This window comes from Lissotriton vulgaris, chromosome 3_1 (assembly GCF_964263255.1).
Source record: "Lissotriton vulgaris chromosome 3_1, aLisVul1.2, whole genome shotgun sequence".
Taxonomy (NCBI): Eukaryota; Metazoa; Chordata; class Amphibia; order Caudata; family Salamandridae; genus Lissotriton; species Lissotriton vulgaris.
In genome coordinates, this window is record NC_141689.1 from 307,783,929 (window position 1) to 307,801,699 (window position 17,771).

At 40.8% G+C, this 17,771-nt stretch overlaps 1 protein-coding gene across 2 annotated transcripts in view; it reads right to left on the bottom strand.

Annotated features, from left to right (window-relative positions):
* NPR3 (natriuretic peptide receptor 3) overlaps positions 1-17,771 on the bottom strand; it is a 222,597-nt gene that overhangs the window by 15,465 nt on the left and 189,361 nt on the right. The window contains exons 6-7 of one of the 2 annotated variants that reach the window (XM_086960503.1): positions 12,094-12,229; positions 2,238-2,325 (exon numbers count right to left, since the gene is read on the bottom strand). In XM_086960503.1, coding sequence (XP_086816629.1) covers positions 2,238-2,325; positions 12,094-12,229 — 224 coding nt within the window. The remainder of the gene's footprint in view (positions 1-2,237; positions 2,326-12,093; positions 12,230-17,771) is intronic. The other variant, XM_086960504.1, reaches the window with a different exon arrangement.

Genomic DNA, 17,771 nt, shown 5'->3' on the forward strand with positions numbered 1-17,771 from the left:
TCTCTGCAATTTACCAGCTTGACACCCTGCATTGTGCATCATGTCACATACCTCCACTGCTCCTACAATTCACATATTTTCTATTCTTTAAATTAAATCAAGATGTTATCCTTAATTGTATGACACACCTTCACACCTCTTCGAACTGTGGATGTGAGGTGGCAGATAAAATACAACTACTGCTGTGGGATGCGGGCATGATTTCCTTCACATTCAGCGATGCCAAACACATGACAAAAGGTGATGCCTCATCATGAACCTAAGCTGATAGATGCAAATGTTTTGTGACTAATAATGTTGTTATTTACATTGATTTCCAAATCCCATAGATAACAATCTTGCCCCTAAGTGACTCTTTGATGTAGTACTGTTTCATAGTGTCAACTTAATTGTTTGGAACAAATCAAATAGAAACAAATGATGAGGATTCATGGTCTATTAAATAGATACTGTTACATGAGGACACATTAAATCTGGCCCATGTTTTATGGGTTATAATTCCCTTTCAAAATACAGTGACTTTATTCACGGCTCAATGAGGCACAGTATCTTGATTACTGTGTTCGCATATATCGGTTGTTCACATTCTGAGTACTGTAAAGTTGGAAAGTATGGTGAACTATCGTTTGCAACCACACATTTCACTTAGTCGCAGTTACGTCTGAAGCCTTATTCCAATAAGACTGCCACTAGTTCACTCTAGAGGCTTTTGAGTGGTTAACTGTTCTGATTCGCGTATTACATTTTCAGCCATTTTTTTTAGCAGATTTATATAGCACGAACTCGAACCAAAGGTATTGGAGCGCTTTACATGAGCACCAGTTACGTTACTAAGGACACATTCATTTTTTGGTAGGCACAGGGAGATTAAGTGATTTGCCAAGAATCACAGGAAGCTGTGCCGACGCAGAGGCTGGAACCAGGGGGCATTTTATCGAAGGATTTATCTCTGCTTTTTTGGCTTTAAAAGCCAAGAAAGCGGAGATAAAATTATCTCCCTACCAGCAACAGGGTGCTAACATGCAAATTTGCAGGCTAGCACCCTTTTTCTCTACGCTTCCCCTTGCATCTCTAATTAGATGCAAAGGGGGCGTTCCAGAGAAAAATAATAGGAGAAATGTTGTTAAGCAACATTTCTTCTATTATCAAGGATATCGCAAACCCTGTTAGTGATAAAAAAAAGCAGCGCTAACCGCGGTTGGCGCTACTTTTTTTACACCTGGTATTTTCCTGACTTAGCCATGATATCCTATGGATGGTGGATATCATGGCTAAGTTTGTGAGCCCCTATCATCAAGCTAACGCCAAACTTCGAGAGATTATCGTTGGTTTTCCAGCGATAATCTCTCATTTGGCAGTTAGCGTGAGGATTTTTATCACTTCTGAGATAAACGTTGCTAATAGCAAGTTATCTCAGCGATAATTTCCAGCGATGCTTAGCGATAAAAAAATCGTTGCAAAGCCTTGTTAGCGATAAATATCGCTACTCGTTGGTAATATGCCCCCTGGTTCCCCAGCTCCAAAGTCGGCAGCTCTGGCCATAAGGCCACAACCTTCCCACCTTACCTCTCCTAATAGCATAAGTTATCTGCAACTCTGCTGGTTGATCACTTCCTCTTACAACTTTACCGATTCACAAAGATTCTTCTGTGATTTGGTATGGCTGGCTTAGTCTTGGATTATTATTTTCTTGCTCCTAAATACCCAGAAGTAGGTCTCTCCTCTTCATGGAAAAAAGCTTTGTGAATCCCAACCTTTACTTCTTCCTTCGCGTCCCTCCATTTATTGAAGACTAAATATATTTGCGATCTCTTGCTTTTATAGGAAACTTCTCTATGCTTCATATATATACCACCGTTGACCTCCTTTGAATACCTGCACATTTGATTAGTTTGTTGTCTGTGTTTAAATATATTAAAAAATCCATGAAATTCATAAAAACAACGTGAGTGAGACCTGCTTGATCAACTTCCCAAATTAATCTGATACATCAGCAATCACAAATGAACCCAAAATGCACGAAACAACAGTCTGCAAGCCAGTCTACAATATAGATATTGCAATCCGTATTATAACTATTTTATCAGGTATGTGATAACCACCAAACCAATATGTAATATGTAAAATGATTCCAGTGCATTGTTGCAATAAAAATGAACAATACATGCATGTAATACAACGGACTAATAAAGATTGTGAAAGGGCAATGAGAAAATGTGACAATATACGTCTCTCACCTGAAAAAGTAGAATGCCATTAGTAGTCCGGCCCCTAACAAGGCGCCTACTACTATTCCTGTTACTGCGGATTCTCCAAGACCACCTGCTTGAAAATAAATGTAAAAACATAGATATTATTTTAACAGTCAGAATAGCGTATTAGTCTCTTAACTAATGATTCGACACAAATCTATTTCAACAATAGGTATGAAGAACTAGAGTGAAATGTCAAAGTAAATGTGAAGGAAAATCTTTTTGATGTTTTTTTTGGCACATGCAGCATAAATAATAGTCCAGTCTCATTAAGCTCAAAATATATATATTCATGCATCTTTGTATTATGTTATAAAAATACTTCTAAGCAATAAATGTTTCATATATATTTATATATATATATATATATATATATATATATATATATATATATATATATATATATATATATATATATATATATATATATATATATGCCACCACCAACAATTTCCGTATCCAGAAATCTCACAGACACCTTGAATGGATTGCAGATAATTTATTCCACAACTGCACAGCAACGCGTTTCGACTTTCGTCTTGATCAAGACGAAAGTCGAAATGCATTGCTGTGGAATAAATTATCTGCAATAAATTCAAGGTGTCCGTGAGATTTTTGGATACGGAAATTGTTGGTGGTGGCATTGGAGCAGGGCTGCCGGTGCCCTGTTTGCGGACCGGCCAGAAAGACGGCCTCTTTCATTACTGGACTCTGTTATATATATATATATATAGAAATAGAAATAGAAATAGATTTATTGAGCGCGGTTGCTGCCCAGGGGCGTCCAAGCGCTGGGTGAGAGGCGGAGAGACAGGCCAGAGTGCCGAGTTAGAGCTCGGAGGTTTTGGCAAATAATAAAGTCTTCAACTTTTTGTATATCTATATATGCTGGAAAACAAAAGGTTGAAGTAACGTTATAGTTAGGTGTGATAAAAAGATCTTTTTTGTTTAAAACAAAAAAGCCTTAGACATTCACAGAAAAAAAACAAAGGTTAAAGTAACGTTATAGTTCGGTGAATTTGTCAGTGACAACATTAACGTTTAGAACTTTAAAAAAAGCACAGAAATTCACCAGTTATGCTTAGCAGAGCTAACTATAACTTGAACCCCTGCCGTGCTCTGCTCATGACCTCACATATTACATCACTCATGAAATTTTCTATGACATCATTTATGACATGATTGATAAGATCTCAAATGGCATCATTGATAACATCTCAATGTTCAAAGCTCAGCTTGTCTTCTGACATTCAGAGACCTTTCCAGTTGGTTGACTACCAGAAAGATAGACGTTTGGTCCAGCCTGTACACTAGGCATGGGGCTTCATGGCACCAGACCCAGGACATCACTTCACTATGTATGTTGCAGTACTAAACAGCAGTCATGTTGTCCATGAGAACCTGCACTTGCCTACCCTTGATAGATGATAGGAAGATTTTTAGAGTCACAAGGATAGCCGAAAAGTCTAAAAGACTCATATGGAGGTGGCTGTCGACCCGAGTCTGTTAGCCTCTTATCTACACCTCTACCAGGTGACCAGTCCTCCCAACCCCAGCAGTGACTCATCTTTCACAACCATAAAGTCTGGGTAGGTAAGGGAGATTGGCCTGCTGCAGGTCAGGTTGGCAGTTCTCTTCCACCACAGAAGATCTTAAGCCATTTCGTGTGTGCTCTGAATGGAGCTGAAGAGACCACCCTGATGCTGGACACACTGAAGCCCAAGATTCCACTAAAGTGCCCACATATGCCGACTGGTGTTCGGGAGAAGGAGGATGCACAAATCTACAAGTTCTAATGAGAACCAGGATTGATGAGAATCATATCTTGAATGTCCGAGACTCGCTGCAGCAGTGGAAAGACCTTGATGCCACTGTATCCTGGACAGTCGCAATGAAGGTAATACTCTGCATGGGACACAGGTGAGATCTGAGCTCATTGATAGGAAACCCCAAAGATGTCAAGAGTTTGTCTGTTATACGGATGTGGTGTATGACTGACTGCAACAAGCAAGCCTTGAGCAGCCAGTTGTTACAGGAAAACAAGTATCATTAATCTCGGAAAGTGTATAGTGATCACCACCATCACTTTCGTGAACACCCAAGAGGCCAAGTTTAGGTGGAAGGGGAGCATCACAAATTTTAAGTGGTCCGATTCCACCATGAGCCATAGATAACACCTGTGGGACTGCAGGCTGGGTATATGAAAATACACATCCTCCAAAGCCAGGGGCACTATCTAGTATGCTGGGTACGCAGCAAAAAGAATTTGGGACAGGGTGAGCATTTTCAATCTGTCATTCTGCAGCAAGGCATTGAGTAGAAGGAGATCCAGTATAGGCCTGAGGTATACATACTTTTTCAGTATGAGGAAGTAGTACAGAAATCACCCTTATCCTCTCTTTGAAACTGGTACTCTTGGACAGCAGAAGGTCAAGTTAAAGTGGGTTGGCAGCTGCTGCTGTAGGAGAGGAAGAAGCAGAGAAGAGCAGTCCCTACTTGTGTGAATTACCTCTGCCACAGCCACAACCTCTGCCTCTAAAGAACTGGGCCGCTTCTGTGGCACAGGTTGGGTAGGCGGGCACTACCCCTTAAACATCGTCTAATGTTGGTGGAAGTCTTTGATAGGAGACAAGAATCCCAAGAATTGTGCCTTTACTTGACTGTCCGTATATCATCCAAGTGACAAATAGGTATTTTTTCCAAATATTCTAGGGTCGTCAACCGGTCTTTCCATTTGTAATTCCTTGGTACTCCTGAAATAACATCTAGGCATCCTTGGTAGCTTTTTCAACACTATTCCTTGTTGTTCACATCAGCACACGACATACCAAGCATTGTGACCATCAAGTATCATTTGAGCCAATGAGGACCTGAGGACCATCAGGAGCCAATGAGCCCCTGAGGTTTTCCAGGACAGCCAGAAGGATTTCACAGTCCATGTCTCATAAAGCATGGGTGTACCTGCTCATAATGCTCAAGCATCTTACGGTCAAATTGGCCGAATATGCATAAAAACATTTTGACTCTCTGAAAGGCATAAGGAGCAGCTTTACTTGTCGATGCCCGTAATGCCAGGCTTTCAGCCGTAGGGTGCATTGTCATAAAATCAATGACATCAGGAGCCGCCCTTTTTCATCTGGCAACAAGTTAAGTTGACTGACCGAAGAGCCTGAGAAGGACTTGGACGAAGTAGCCATAATAGCCTTCTTTAATGACATTATTGGCCTCAAAAGTAACTGGACCTGGTTGAAGTAACTCAGTTAACAAGTTGCCTTTTTTCAACAGTAAGCAACTGTTAATAAAGCACTTCTGCTGCCTTTTGCATACCTTGTGCAAAATGTTATACATTTTTTATAAAGTGCTCCATTGGTCCGGGATGTCTTGGAGCTGCTATTGTATGAAGGTATAGACAGAAGGGTCAGAGATTATTGGCAAAATAGTCACATTTTATAGGCTTTTCTGAAAGAAAGAAGATTTGAAATTTCTTTAAGATGTATGGGAAGAGACATCCACAGTTTGGCAGTGCAGGTTAAGAAGCTTTTTCCAACCCAAGACAACCGTTTGAACTTAGGAATGATTATGTTTTTGGCTGTGGACGTACACAGCATTCCTTGATGGGGGGGGGCGGTACCAGGTAAATTTACATTTCAAGTTGTCTGGGCTGAACATTTGCAAAGCTTTGAAAGCAAAACAGAGGGCTTTGAACTTGATGCACTTCTTTATAGGAAACCAGTGAAGCTTTACTAAAGCCTGTGAGGCTGACTGGTACCTAGGGATCTCTAGCAACAAGCAGGTTGCTGCATTCAGCAGAATCTGAAGTTTGTTAAAGAGTCTTTTCTGCATGTTCAGAAAGAGGGCGTTACAATAATTCAATTTGGATAAGACAAGAGCACTGACTACTGTTTTTTGAACATCCACTGGGAAGAAAGGCATTTTCCTACTGATCTTCAAAGTGTAAAAAGATAATGAGTTCACAGCATTGATTTGGCCATTAAAAGATCATTTTTTGTCAAAGAGAATCCCCAGATTATTAAATTTCCTAACCAGGATCAGTAATGTGCCCAATTCGAGGCAACCAACAGGGGGCCCAGCAAGAGATAACATTGCTAAAAAGAAGGACTTCTGTTTTTTTCTAAATTTAACCTCAGGCAGTTCTTTTTCATCCAATTCCCTGAATGCATCTTGCATCTATGAAAGTTAGTGGCTGTTTCCTCTGGATTACTGGACACTGAGACAACAATTTGAGAGTCATCAGCTTACGACATTACATAGAAACCAATGGATTTAATGAGCCTGGCCAGAGTTGTAACATAGATTAAAAATGGTGGAACTCAGGTATGACCACAGAGGCACCCCACAAGGTAGGGAAAAGGAGTTGGAGACAAATCCATTCATGGCAACAAATTGTCTCCAGTCAAAGAGAAATGATTTAAGGAGAGCGAGAGCTGCTCCCCTTTACTCCAACATTGCAGAGACGGTCAATCAAAAGGTCATGATTGTCTGTATTGAATGCTGCAGAGAGATCCAGTAGAATGAGAGCAGCTCTACCTCTTGTATTGAGGATAGCTCTGAGATCTTTGGAGGCAATAATTAAAGCTGACTCTGTGGTGTGCTTACTCCTAAAACCAAATTGTGTTGGATCAAGTAGATTATTTGTGTTAATAAAGGAAGCCAATTCCAAATTGATTGCCTTTTCTATTAATTTAGCCAGAAAAGGGAGGCATGCAATAGGTCGATAGCTACTTGGTTTAAATTAGACTTTTTTTTATTAATGGAAGAATGGAGGCTCTCTTCCATTCTTTAGGAAAGTAGCCAGAACTAAACATTAAAGAAGTTAATAAGATAAGAGCATATTATTTCAGGGGCTAACAGTATAATTTGTGGGTGATAGGGGTCCAGCGAGAACTCGATCTAATGGTCTGAGGAAAGCATAATACCTGCTCAATAGGGAGCGGGGAGAAGGAGCTCATAGTGTCTGAATTATTGGGAAGAGGGTTTTCATCTTGGGGCTCAAAGGCTGAAAGATTATTAGCAGCACAATTGTTGTAGAAATCTGTTACAAGACACTTGGTTACAGTTAGTGTTAATTTGGTCAAGAAGACTAGAAAGTTTCTAAACTGGAGCAAATAATTCTTTGTATGAGTTTTTAGATTTTTCAATCTTGTAAATAAAGTACACGGTCTTTTCCTTCAAGATCAGGGATTTGTAGTCAGTAATCTTTTGTTTACAGATATCTTTTTCTAAAGACTCATAATTCTTTCTCCACCTACGCTCCTGCCTGTGACACAGATTTGTTTCTGGGCTCTGAGCTTGTCAAATAACCAATGCTCTGATGGGCTGTTTCTCCTGTTGGTATCTATTTTTTCAGGAACAAGCTGATTATTTGCTAACCCTGGCCATGAAGAATAGTCTGATATGGCTGCGTCTAGATCCTTGGCAGTATTCGGCTTAGAACTGGAGAGAGCTAGATTAAGTTTGAAAAATCTCAATTTTGCACCAAGCTCGGAATTTAGAGGCAGGGTTGGTAGTGTTAATTAAAGATGGATTGACTGGTATCCCCAGTTTAAACATAACAGCTCTATGACCAAATCAGTGACAATGGCAATATAAGAAAAGGATTATTGGTAAAAAGGCCATCCAGCATATGGCCTGCACCGTGTATCGGAACAGGTTGAGGTAAGCCCAAACTAGCCATAATGACAATTAAGGTTTTGGGGTCTCTGTTTGTGAGAGCCTCTAGATAAACATAACATCTCCCAGAATTGTAAAATCTGCAGAGCTAATACTAGATTCCAGTATGGGGATGTTGGCATGAGTGAAGGCAGATCTGGAATCCAGGGGCCAATAGAGTAGCAGGCTGTTTAAGTTATGGCTGTTAGTGAGATCCACGTGAAACTAGAGCGCTTAGCCCTCAAGATTGGTGGATAAAGCAGAGATGGATGCAGTAAGCTGAGTGTAGAAGATTACCACAAGTCCTCCACCCCTTTTGACAACTCTGTCAATTCTGAAGACAGAGAATCCCCTGTGGATTGCTGAAACCAAATCAGGACCCGAGATGGAATCAGCCCAGGGTTCAGTTATAAATGCAATATCTAACTTGTGCTGGTCTAAAAAGTCAGCAAATTCCTCCTTGTTTTCCACCAATGATCTGGCATTTAGTAAGGTACAGGAAATTATACTCTTTCTAACCACTTTGTTAATTTTGACTGGACTCCTAGAGCTTTTGGAACCAATTGTATGGCATGTGAGAGCGAGGCTACACTCTTGGAACTTCATGGTGTCCTGTATGCAGTGTGGTTCGAAGATACAGCAGCAGGGTTTCTTATCTGAGGTCTTAAATGCTAGGAGTTAATTACTGGAGTATATCATTGGGGGGGTGACATGTGGAACTGAAAGAGGTCAGGGGTTTTGGTGCTAGGCGCCGTCGGTGTGCGGACGTGCACAGATGGGCTTGCCTTTGGCTTGTCATTGGCGCCTCAGTGGCACGCCAACGCTCAATTCCTGTTTAAATGGGGCAAACAGCAGGAAAATGGAGATGCAAGCAGAAAAGAACCCCGCCCACTCTCAACAACTAGAGCGGGAGGTGGCGTGAGCACTATGAATGTGGCTCTAGTCAACCACCATCATCCGGTGATAATTAGCATATCCAAAGTGATACACTTTTCAGGGTGCATTAAATTGATTCAATTCAGTACAGTTTCAATGTGCAAAGTAACCGTTTGTTTTAGATAAAAACAAGTACAAGTGTAATCAGTTTTAAAAATTGTCTCCCTTAAAACCCCTGATAAAATCCGAAAGCAATCAATTAAAAAACTTTCCCATGTAAATGCCTGATGCAAACGAGATATTTAAGGCCTCGAAGGGTATATTTAAAAAAAGCAAAAAAACAGGTAGTCCTGCTTACAATTAGCCGCACATGCAGGCTCGCATCCTGTTTAAATGGGGTAAACAGCAAGAAAACGGATATGCAAGCAGAAAAGCAACCCAAAAGAGGCTCTTTGTTTCATTGGTGGCCCAAGTACTGAGTTTAGCTGATTTTTGGTGGATGTATCTAGCTCAAAGTGAAGAGGGAGAAGGTTGTCACCTCCTCCTCATCATCATGGGGATCATTCTGCATACCCTTAGCTAGGTCAGAGCTGTAACTGAATGAGGCCTCCTGCTTCTGATAGTTTTGACATTGAGGCAGAGGTTAAGGATTTGAGCCTGGTTTCAGATTTGTAATCTCATAGTGAGACATGGGTCTGGAGCGAGCCACGGATGGCTTGGGGTTGGATACTAGCATATTTGGTCCTGGACAGGCTGTGTCCATTAGTGCTCACACAGAAGTGACTGGCATGGACCATCGAGCTGGAGTAGAAGGATGAACCAGATTCAGATTGCCCTTGAGCACGGGTCAAACAGGGCTAGTCAGTGCCAAGGGACGCCATGCTGGCAGAAGCCCAACTGTAGCCACTCGGGGGCACTGTAGGGCCTGGCAGCACGCCAGAGGAAGCCAGAAACATCTGAAAAAGCTGCAGCGTGGCCTCATTGAAAGCCACCATTTGCTGGCCTTTGGGATTCTGGGAATGCTGGGACCAACTGTAGGACCTAAACAAAGTCAAAAGACACTAGTGAGTATCACCCTATGTTTGAGGCCTTGCACCCTTCGCATTTTGAGTAGCAAGATGGGTCAAGCTGAACTTGGCCTTTTTGCGCTTAAGGAACATCTTAGACTTATTGAAGTATTTGACTGCAACATGACTTTGAATGGGACTGTCTCATTGAACTGGGTCGTGAACAGCTCTTGTACAACTTCATTGGAAAACCGCTAGATTTGAAAGCAGAGTTTTGGGCCTGCATCGAAAGGCATAGAGATGAAGGGATGAGGTCTCTCTAAAAGAGCCATAATTATAGGAAGCAGATGCTGAGTATTGGAGTCGTACCCAATGACTTTAAAAACATTAGTCTTAAACAGTCTGCTAGGGCAATGTCCCCCCCATACAAATGTGGCAATTACAGACAGCTTCTCTCTGTCACTTCCCGGGCAAAACTGAGTCACCAAGAAGCCACTTGGCGCCACCTGTTGACATATGTGAGCACTGCTGAGAAACTTTTCTGGATCCATTCTAGCCCGTGGGGATATTCTTAAATTGAGGAATCTGCAGTTAGACAGAAGTATCTATCAGAAATGTAGGTTTTAAATCTTCTTTTTTTTCAGGCACACAGACACCTGGGATTAGAACTCAGTATACTCCTCTGTAGATGGCAAACTCTCTTGGGTCTAATGAGACCTGGTTTTATGCTTCACTTCCACTCATGCCAAATATACTTTACTAGCACCACTTGGCTGCAACCAGAGCTTCTGGCAGTTGTCAAACCAATTTATAATGAGGCGGAGATGGTGGACATTGTACATAGGTGCAGGCCAATTTAAAATTGTGTGCTGTCTTGTTTTAAAATAGTGGATGACTGGAGGGTTGCTGGCCAAGGCGAAGTTGAGGATCCCACTTATTTGTTTGCTGTTGTAGTCCCCTATTCCACATTTTAAATGTCAGCTGGAAAGTGGAATCCTGTCAACAGTTACAGTTTTTAACAAAATACTAAAACTGCTTCTGGTTCCATTTCCAGGAAGCCAGAAGCATCTGAAGAAGCTATAATCCATTCCTACAGCGGCGGCTCCTCCGCTAAGGCTCAGGAGCATTGCCCCATTGTTTAAAAGCAATGCAATGGAAAAAATAAAATGATAATAACAGAAGGTATTATCATTTTATTTTTAGTATTCAAGTTGCTGCCAGGTTAGGCTGGGGCTGGGCACCGTGACCCAGAGGGAGAAGGAGTGGCTACTACTGCACCTAAAGTGCGCATGACTGTTTGGCCGGCCGTTTTGGGCCGGACAATCAAGTGCACTTTGTATTTCCTCCACCCAGGCTGAATTACAGCCTGGCTGGAGAACATGCACAGGTCCCCAGCCCCTGTCTGAACACAGATCTACAGGTCTCACACCAATCATGACACTGCGAGATAGCAGCTTCGTGATTGGCTAGATGAGTCCCATTGATGACTCCCATTGAAGAAAAGAGTGGGAGGAGAAAATCGTGCATCCTGTGGCGGGCACCACATAGTACCTGCCACACCGTGCCTGGTTGCAAACAGTGGTCCTTTGGGTACCCCGAAGGGACCCATTCATAAGGCTCCGGGTGAAGGGGGCTTGGTCCGGGCCCCCTAAGTCAGATTCCGACAGCCGATCCATGTCGGAACAACTGATTCGGAAAGGCTGTCCGTATCTGACATCGTAATCGCACAGTCTTAAACGCAGCCCATTGACCTGTATGAGCCGGCTCTGAACGACTCAGTTCCTTCGAGTGCCATTCGGAAAAGTCTGAACGCTTTCCAAACAGCGTAATCAGTCAGTCGGAAAGCTTTCCGAAATGGTCAGAAAGACGGGTTCAGGATCTGATTTGGCAGATCTGAATCCGATTCTGAGCCTTTTTGACCGACATGCTAATCGACCGCTTAGTGTCTTTAGGTGTGTTTGTTTTTAAAGAGTTGGCAGGGAAAGACATTCTTCACAGAAAAAAACAAATTTATACACACATTTTCCCAAATATCCTAAGCCTACGCATGGCAAGACCATTGATTTGTTTGTTAATCATACTTATTATTTGTTTTAAGAAATCTCTTAATTTCAAACTAATGACTTCAAAGCAAGTACTAAATGTTCATCTGTAGCTGCTACATATTCACGTTTAAATTCATGCTGGAACTTGAAACTAAAAGTTTGGAAGAGTCTTGCTGCCACAATGATGTGAACAGTTCAGAGTGAAAGTGTGGAAATTGCATCCTAGTTTATCATTAAACTTACATGATTTACAAGGAGTGATATTAGTTTGATCCAAAATTCTGTTTTCATCTATTCGTAATCTCCCATGTCCCCAAGGAAGTTTTGCATTAGGACGGATCTCAAAATGGCCACGTATGCCATAGTAGTCGCCAATTACCTGAAAAGCAACAAAAATACTCAAAGTTTTAATTTAGGTACATTACAGAAAAACAATCTTATAGTGATTTGTACAATGTGTGGGTCATTTATTTAACCAACAATATATATATTTTTATGTATTGTTGTAATCCCAGATGTGAAAGGCAGCTTTAAAACACCATTCCACAAATCAATATTTTATTCTTTCTTTGGCATTATGGCACCAGGGAATGGCTTATATATATGGCGGATTTTTCCCTGACTGCACCATGGCAAACTTTTCAAAAGGTGCCCAGGCGCAAACAGGGACAGTGCGTCATATTACAAAGAATGTGCTGCCCCCAGGGCATAATATGGCAGTGGCACTAAGGCAAAGCAATTCCCGGATTTACATGGCACCACGCCCCCATGCAAATGAGGAAACAACCTCTCATGATAGCGCTAGCGCTACATGTGCCCCAGCGATATCAGTATTGCAGAAAGGGCCACAAGTGTCTATGGTTTCCTCTGTATTACCATTTTGCCCTGGTGGCGCGCAAAGCTAGTGCATGCGCATGTTGTGCCTCGGGCACAATGGATAATGCAGCACCTTTAGTATTGCTTTTCAAATTATGAATGCAGCACTAAAATGGCCAGCATGCAAAGAAAGCAATCAGTAACATATGCTCTATTTATTTAGATCTCTGGACTCTTACATTGCAGAATACAACAAAACATTAGCACAAAACAATATGTCCGATTGTGATGCAACAACAGTGTAGAATTCATTCAAACTATGGCAAAATAATGATATATTTTACTAATATTTAGGGGGTTTTGTGAGTTTGATCTTGTAGTTTTAGCACAAGCAAATATGTCACAAGAATAGCAGGAAATGTTTATGCATCTACTGTTTGACAGATTAACAACTATTTTTTTAAAAATGTAGAACACTTTCTTTGTAAGCACAGCTAGTTAGAGAACAACGTTTACCCTAATAATGTCTCTTTCAGACACGCTGACATTATTCACCTGAGCAAACATTTGCAGAAAAACAGTTCCCGCCAACGAATGTCTGTATCTTTTCCATTTGTGGACATTGAGAGATGTATAACACTTCAGCGAAGGTGTAAATGGGATTTTAACATGTCTCTACTGAAGTAATATTATTTCAGAATCCGTATAGGAAACAGTTTTATTGCTAAATTATCCATTTCCTTCCAAAAAAATGTGCTGCGTTCTGGGGATTTCAATCCAGCATTTTTCTGGCCAGCCCTCAGACAGCAGCGGTCTCATGGCCACTGAGTGCTCAAGACTTCATTGCTAGTGGTTTAAGGAACCGAAAATATGTATTGCTTTAAAAAACACAATATACATAAAATCAAAGGATTTTATTGAGATATAAAATTGTATATGCTGCAGCCATCGTTCACATTCTTGGGGTCACCATTAGGTGCCTTATACATTTTTCTCTTTTGGAGAGGTGTTAAACATAATCTTGAAACTTTTCGATGGCCAAAACACCAACTGGTTTGTTACACCAGTGTGGGAAAAGCCGAAGTTGTGAGTGATCAGCACACATTTCCAGATAGTGACTATTAGAAGTCATTCTAAAATGTTTAGCGGCCCATCCACCACCATGAAGATACTTGACGTGTTATTGCTTGTGTGGTTCAAATGTTACATAATACAATGTGTTGTAACATTAAACCTAAGCATAACTCTAACATAACCACAACTTGGCACCAATGAGGCACACTTAATTGAAAGTTTTACAGAGGAGCATAATTACTAAATCCCAGTTGAATGTAAAATTTTTTCAGCCATGGTGGCATGTATATACACTCTCACACACAAACACACACCCACGGACAGACACACACACCCACACACACACACATCCAATCGATTCTGCTCCCACAATGAAGACGCCACTCACAATCATATTTTTCACCTTTTATTGCGGTAGGTGGCAGCGAACTCAGTCCCAGCCTCGCAGTGTGATATACGCCAGAAACCCCAAACGTTTCGGGTCTTCTCCCTTTTTCACTGGCATGGCTTCATGGTGGTGGAACAGCTGGGTACTTTTAACTTGATCACGTTTGAACAAATATATATACACATATACACACATACATATATATGTATGTGTGTATATATATATATATATGTACGTATATATATATGCAACAATGTTCCTGTTTCACCAATCCACGGTGAAATAGACCAGGTAAGGACCTCTTAACTTGACTTTTCTTCAAAATAGGCAGAAACAAGCAGCAACAATGTTTTCCAGTGAAAGTAAAGTATTTGTTTCACACAGATGAAATAAAAAGACATGGTGTCGTCCATGACACGTTTCACTCCTAAAAGGAGCTTGTTCAAATAACGCGCCCCGGAAAGTGACAACAATTTATACTAAATAGGTGATTCGATTTAGGCACCAAAAGTGCAGAAATAGAAATAAAAGAAAGACTAAAGTGTACACCATATTACGTGAGTCACAATGTTATGATGCCTAAAACAATTTACCCTTATGGACTTGAAAGTGCTGTACAACCATACACACAGACACACACACACACACACACACACACACACACACAGTCAGCGGGCAGAGCTTGGCCCCCAAGGAAGAACTGTTTCCTTCTGAATCTCGCTGCATATTTCTGATTCCTGGAGACCCAGCTCAATACCCACTGCCATATTGGGGAACACCAGAGACAAAGAAGAGTTGGGAGGAACCGTCCATACAGCTGTGCAGATAACATGGGCAAAACAATGTCACGTGTAGCAGCCCAAAGGAGCTGTTGCAAAAGAGCCCTACAAAAGAGATTGACAATGGCACAGTGAAGACGAGTGATGGAGATACAGAGGCAGCGATGACCCCCTCCATTATACCTAGTAGACACCAGAGTGAAAAGAAGAATCAGTGAGGGATCGAAGACCCCACTGGTTATCGCCAGAATGGAGGCCGCACATGGAGCCATGGTGCCATCAGGTTCGGAGAGTAGGGGGTGTCCCAATGAAATCCAGAATTAGAAGCTTGGTGTTAGTTTGCTAGCATGCTATTCTTCAAAAGAAAATGCGAGCGAAGGTCACTGGCAGTAGTTTACATTCCTGTGCCTCTTAGGCACAGCAGCCCCTGTGCCCAGGAGCACCCATCCTAAAATCAGTTGTCTCTATGAGATCTGGGAACTTCATGAATCCACCCTTATGCGATCTTCACTCTAGGGTGTCAACTGAATGCAGATAACATGGAGTGCCACATAAGCACAGACAACTACTCGGTTGGGCTGAGAAACTCCTGGGGTTGTATAATCAGTAGGGGCTTGGAAAGCTCAATAAACTGATGATTGAAGATGGCAAAATCTAAAAGTGACACTGTCCCCTCGCCAAGAATGGAATTTAAAACACAAGGCCATCAGTCTACGGAAGCAGTAAAACTATGCAGACTCATATCAGCACTTATGCACTTTTTTAGTGTATGATAAGAGCGCAAAACCAAAGTACATTAATGACTGCTCAAGTATCAAAGGTGGGTCAAAAACAAGCTCTAAAACTTTCCTCACCAGTGAGAACTCCCCACATACCTCTCTGCATATCAACATTCTCTCAGTGCCCTCCTCAACTGATATCCTAATATCTTGCGCTCTCTGGCAAAAAGATGGCTAGTAATCGTGCAGGTAGGCAGCTACTTTTTAAAGAAACCATATCTGGGGAAAACAGAGCTAACCACTGGAGTCCACAAAGCCATCCAAAGTAACTCTGGAAAACATTTTAAATGAAATGATCTTGGTAGGCTCCACCATGTCTGCTTTTATGAATACCCTAAGGGAAATTGCTACTGACATAAGCTCTACTTGACCAAACATTGCTAACTTTCAATCTGATCTGGAACAAACAGAAGTTTGATTAAACACTACGGGATCTTCTTTCAACAAAATACAAGACTGAGAGTAGCAAATATGTCAAATACACCTAAAATTTAGTGATCTTCGAATATGTGAAGGTACTGAGAAAAATAACATAGAAAATGTTTCTGGTTAGGTTCCTGCCTCGACTTCTGGAGATAAATATCTCTCCCGTCCTTGACTTCTATGGAGCTGTGCAGACATATGTAATTGCCCCTTTCCTAAAACTGCTTTCCATCTCTGTCGCAAACAAGCTCACCAAACCATCATGGCAGCCGAGAAACATGGTCTGTACACCTTTGAGGGGCACATAAAACACTTCTGAGCTAGCGACTCATTCAAAACAAATCTGAAAAGAAAGACGTTTCTGGCACTGAGAGCATGCCTACATTAGAGAAACATGAAGTTTGGACTACAGGACGCAGCCCTTATCATTATCACAGTCAACGACACACCAATGGAGTTTGTGGAAGCTGAGGAACTGAATCAATTTCTAAAAACTTTGGAACCATTAGAGATGGATGTTCAAACATCTACTGCCTCAAAGATGAAGAAAAAATTACACCTCCATTCACACCCAACTATCATTGTCAAAGGCAGAACCGTACATCCTATAGATAATGGAACAAAGAAAGGCACTGAATAAGGACAGGGAAAATCCTTCTAAAGAGCCATCCATATGAGATCTGGGTTTCTGATTATATCACCAGTGGAGCCATTGATGATTGCATCACTTCTGTCAGGTGTGAGTTTATGAGCAGTGCGTTTATCATTTATAAGAAGACCAGGAAGGCAGGCACTCCATACTCAATATATTGCATAGCGTAATTGTACTGTATGAATTAAAAATCACAAAGATATTGATAACTATGGATTTTGATATTCGTAAACATTTTTTACCATTAGTTAACAATACTATGGTATGGTAAATAAATTGGCACATTTATTCTACGATCTAAAATTGCAATATGTTGATAAAGACAATGTAAATATAGCTTATGATTTACTAGAAAGTAACTGTCTTTCTTTAAAATGCATTATGAAGTAAAAAAAATGTAGAATGGCTATTTGAAAAAACTTAAATATGTAAAGAAAAGTATCAATATAATTGCCTCGTTCTTTTTACGAAGTAGAACCTGTTGGTTGAGCAATTGAAAAGATTCAGATAAAATATGTTGGGGTTTTAAAAATATAGAAAAGTTACAGGAAACATATAAAGGTTGGAGCTAATTTTAACAAGTCTGTATACATATCCGAATAGTATTGAACAGTTGGAGTTGTTGGTTATAACAACGTATATGTTCACTGAGAACTAACTGAGAAGAATACTGCAGGAAAATTCAGAGATTTAATTGTTGGGTAAAAGTTCTTAAAAATAATAGGACACTTTTACATTTATTTTTGTTCTAGTAAGGTTTTTAGTAGCAAAATATTGCTAAGTTTTTTTTAAACTTTATTATTTAAATATTGTATTTCATACTTAATGGGATAAAACCTTTACTTTGAAGTCTACAACGGTTTCAGTAAAATGTTATTGCAGTCAAATGTGGTTGGTTCAAAAAGTTGCTTCCTGCCCGTAAAAGTGACTTTATAATATCCTACGTTGGCCCTTGTTTTGTTGCCTGCAGTTTTTGCTTATTGGCTGCATTTGTGTACTTGTTTGTAGGT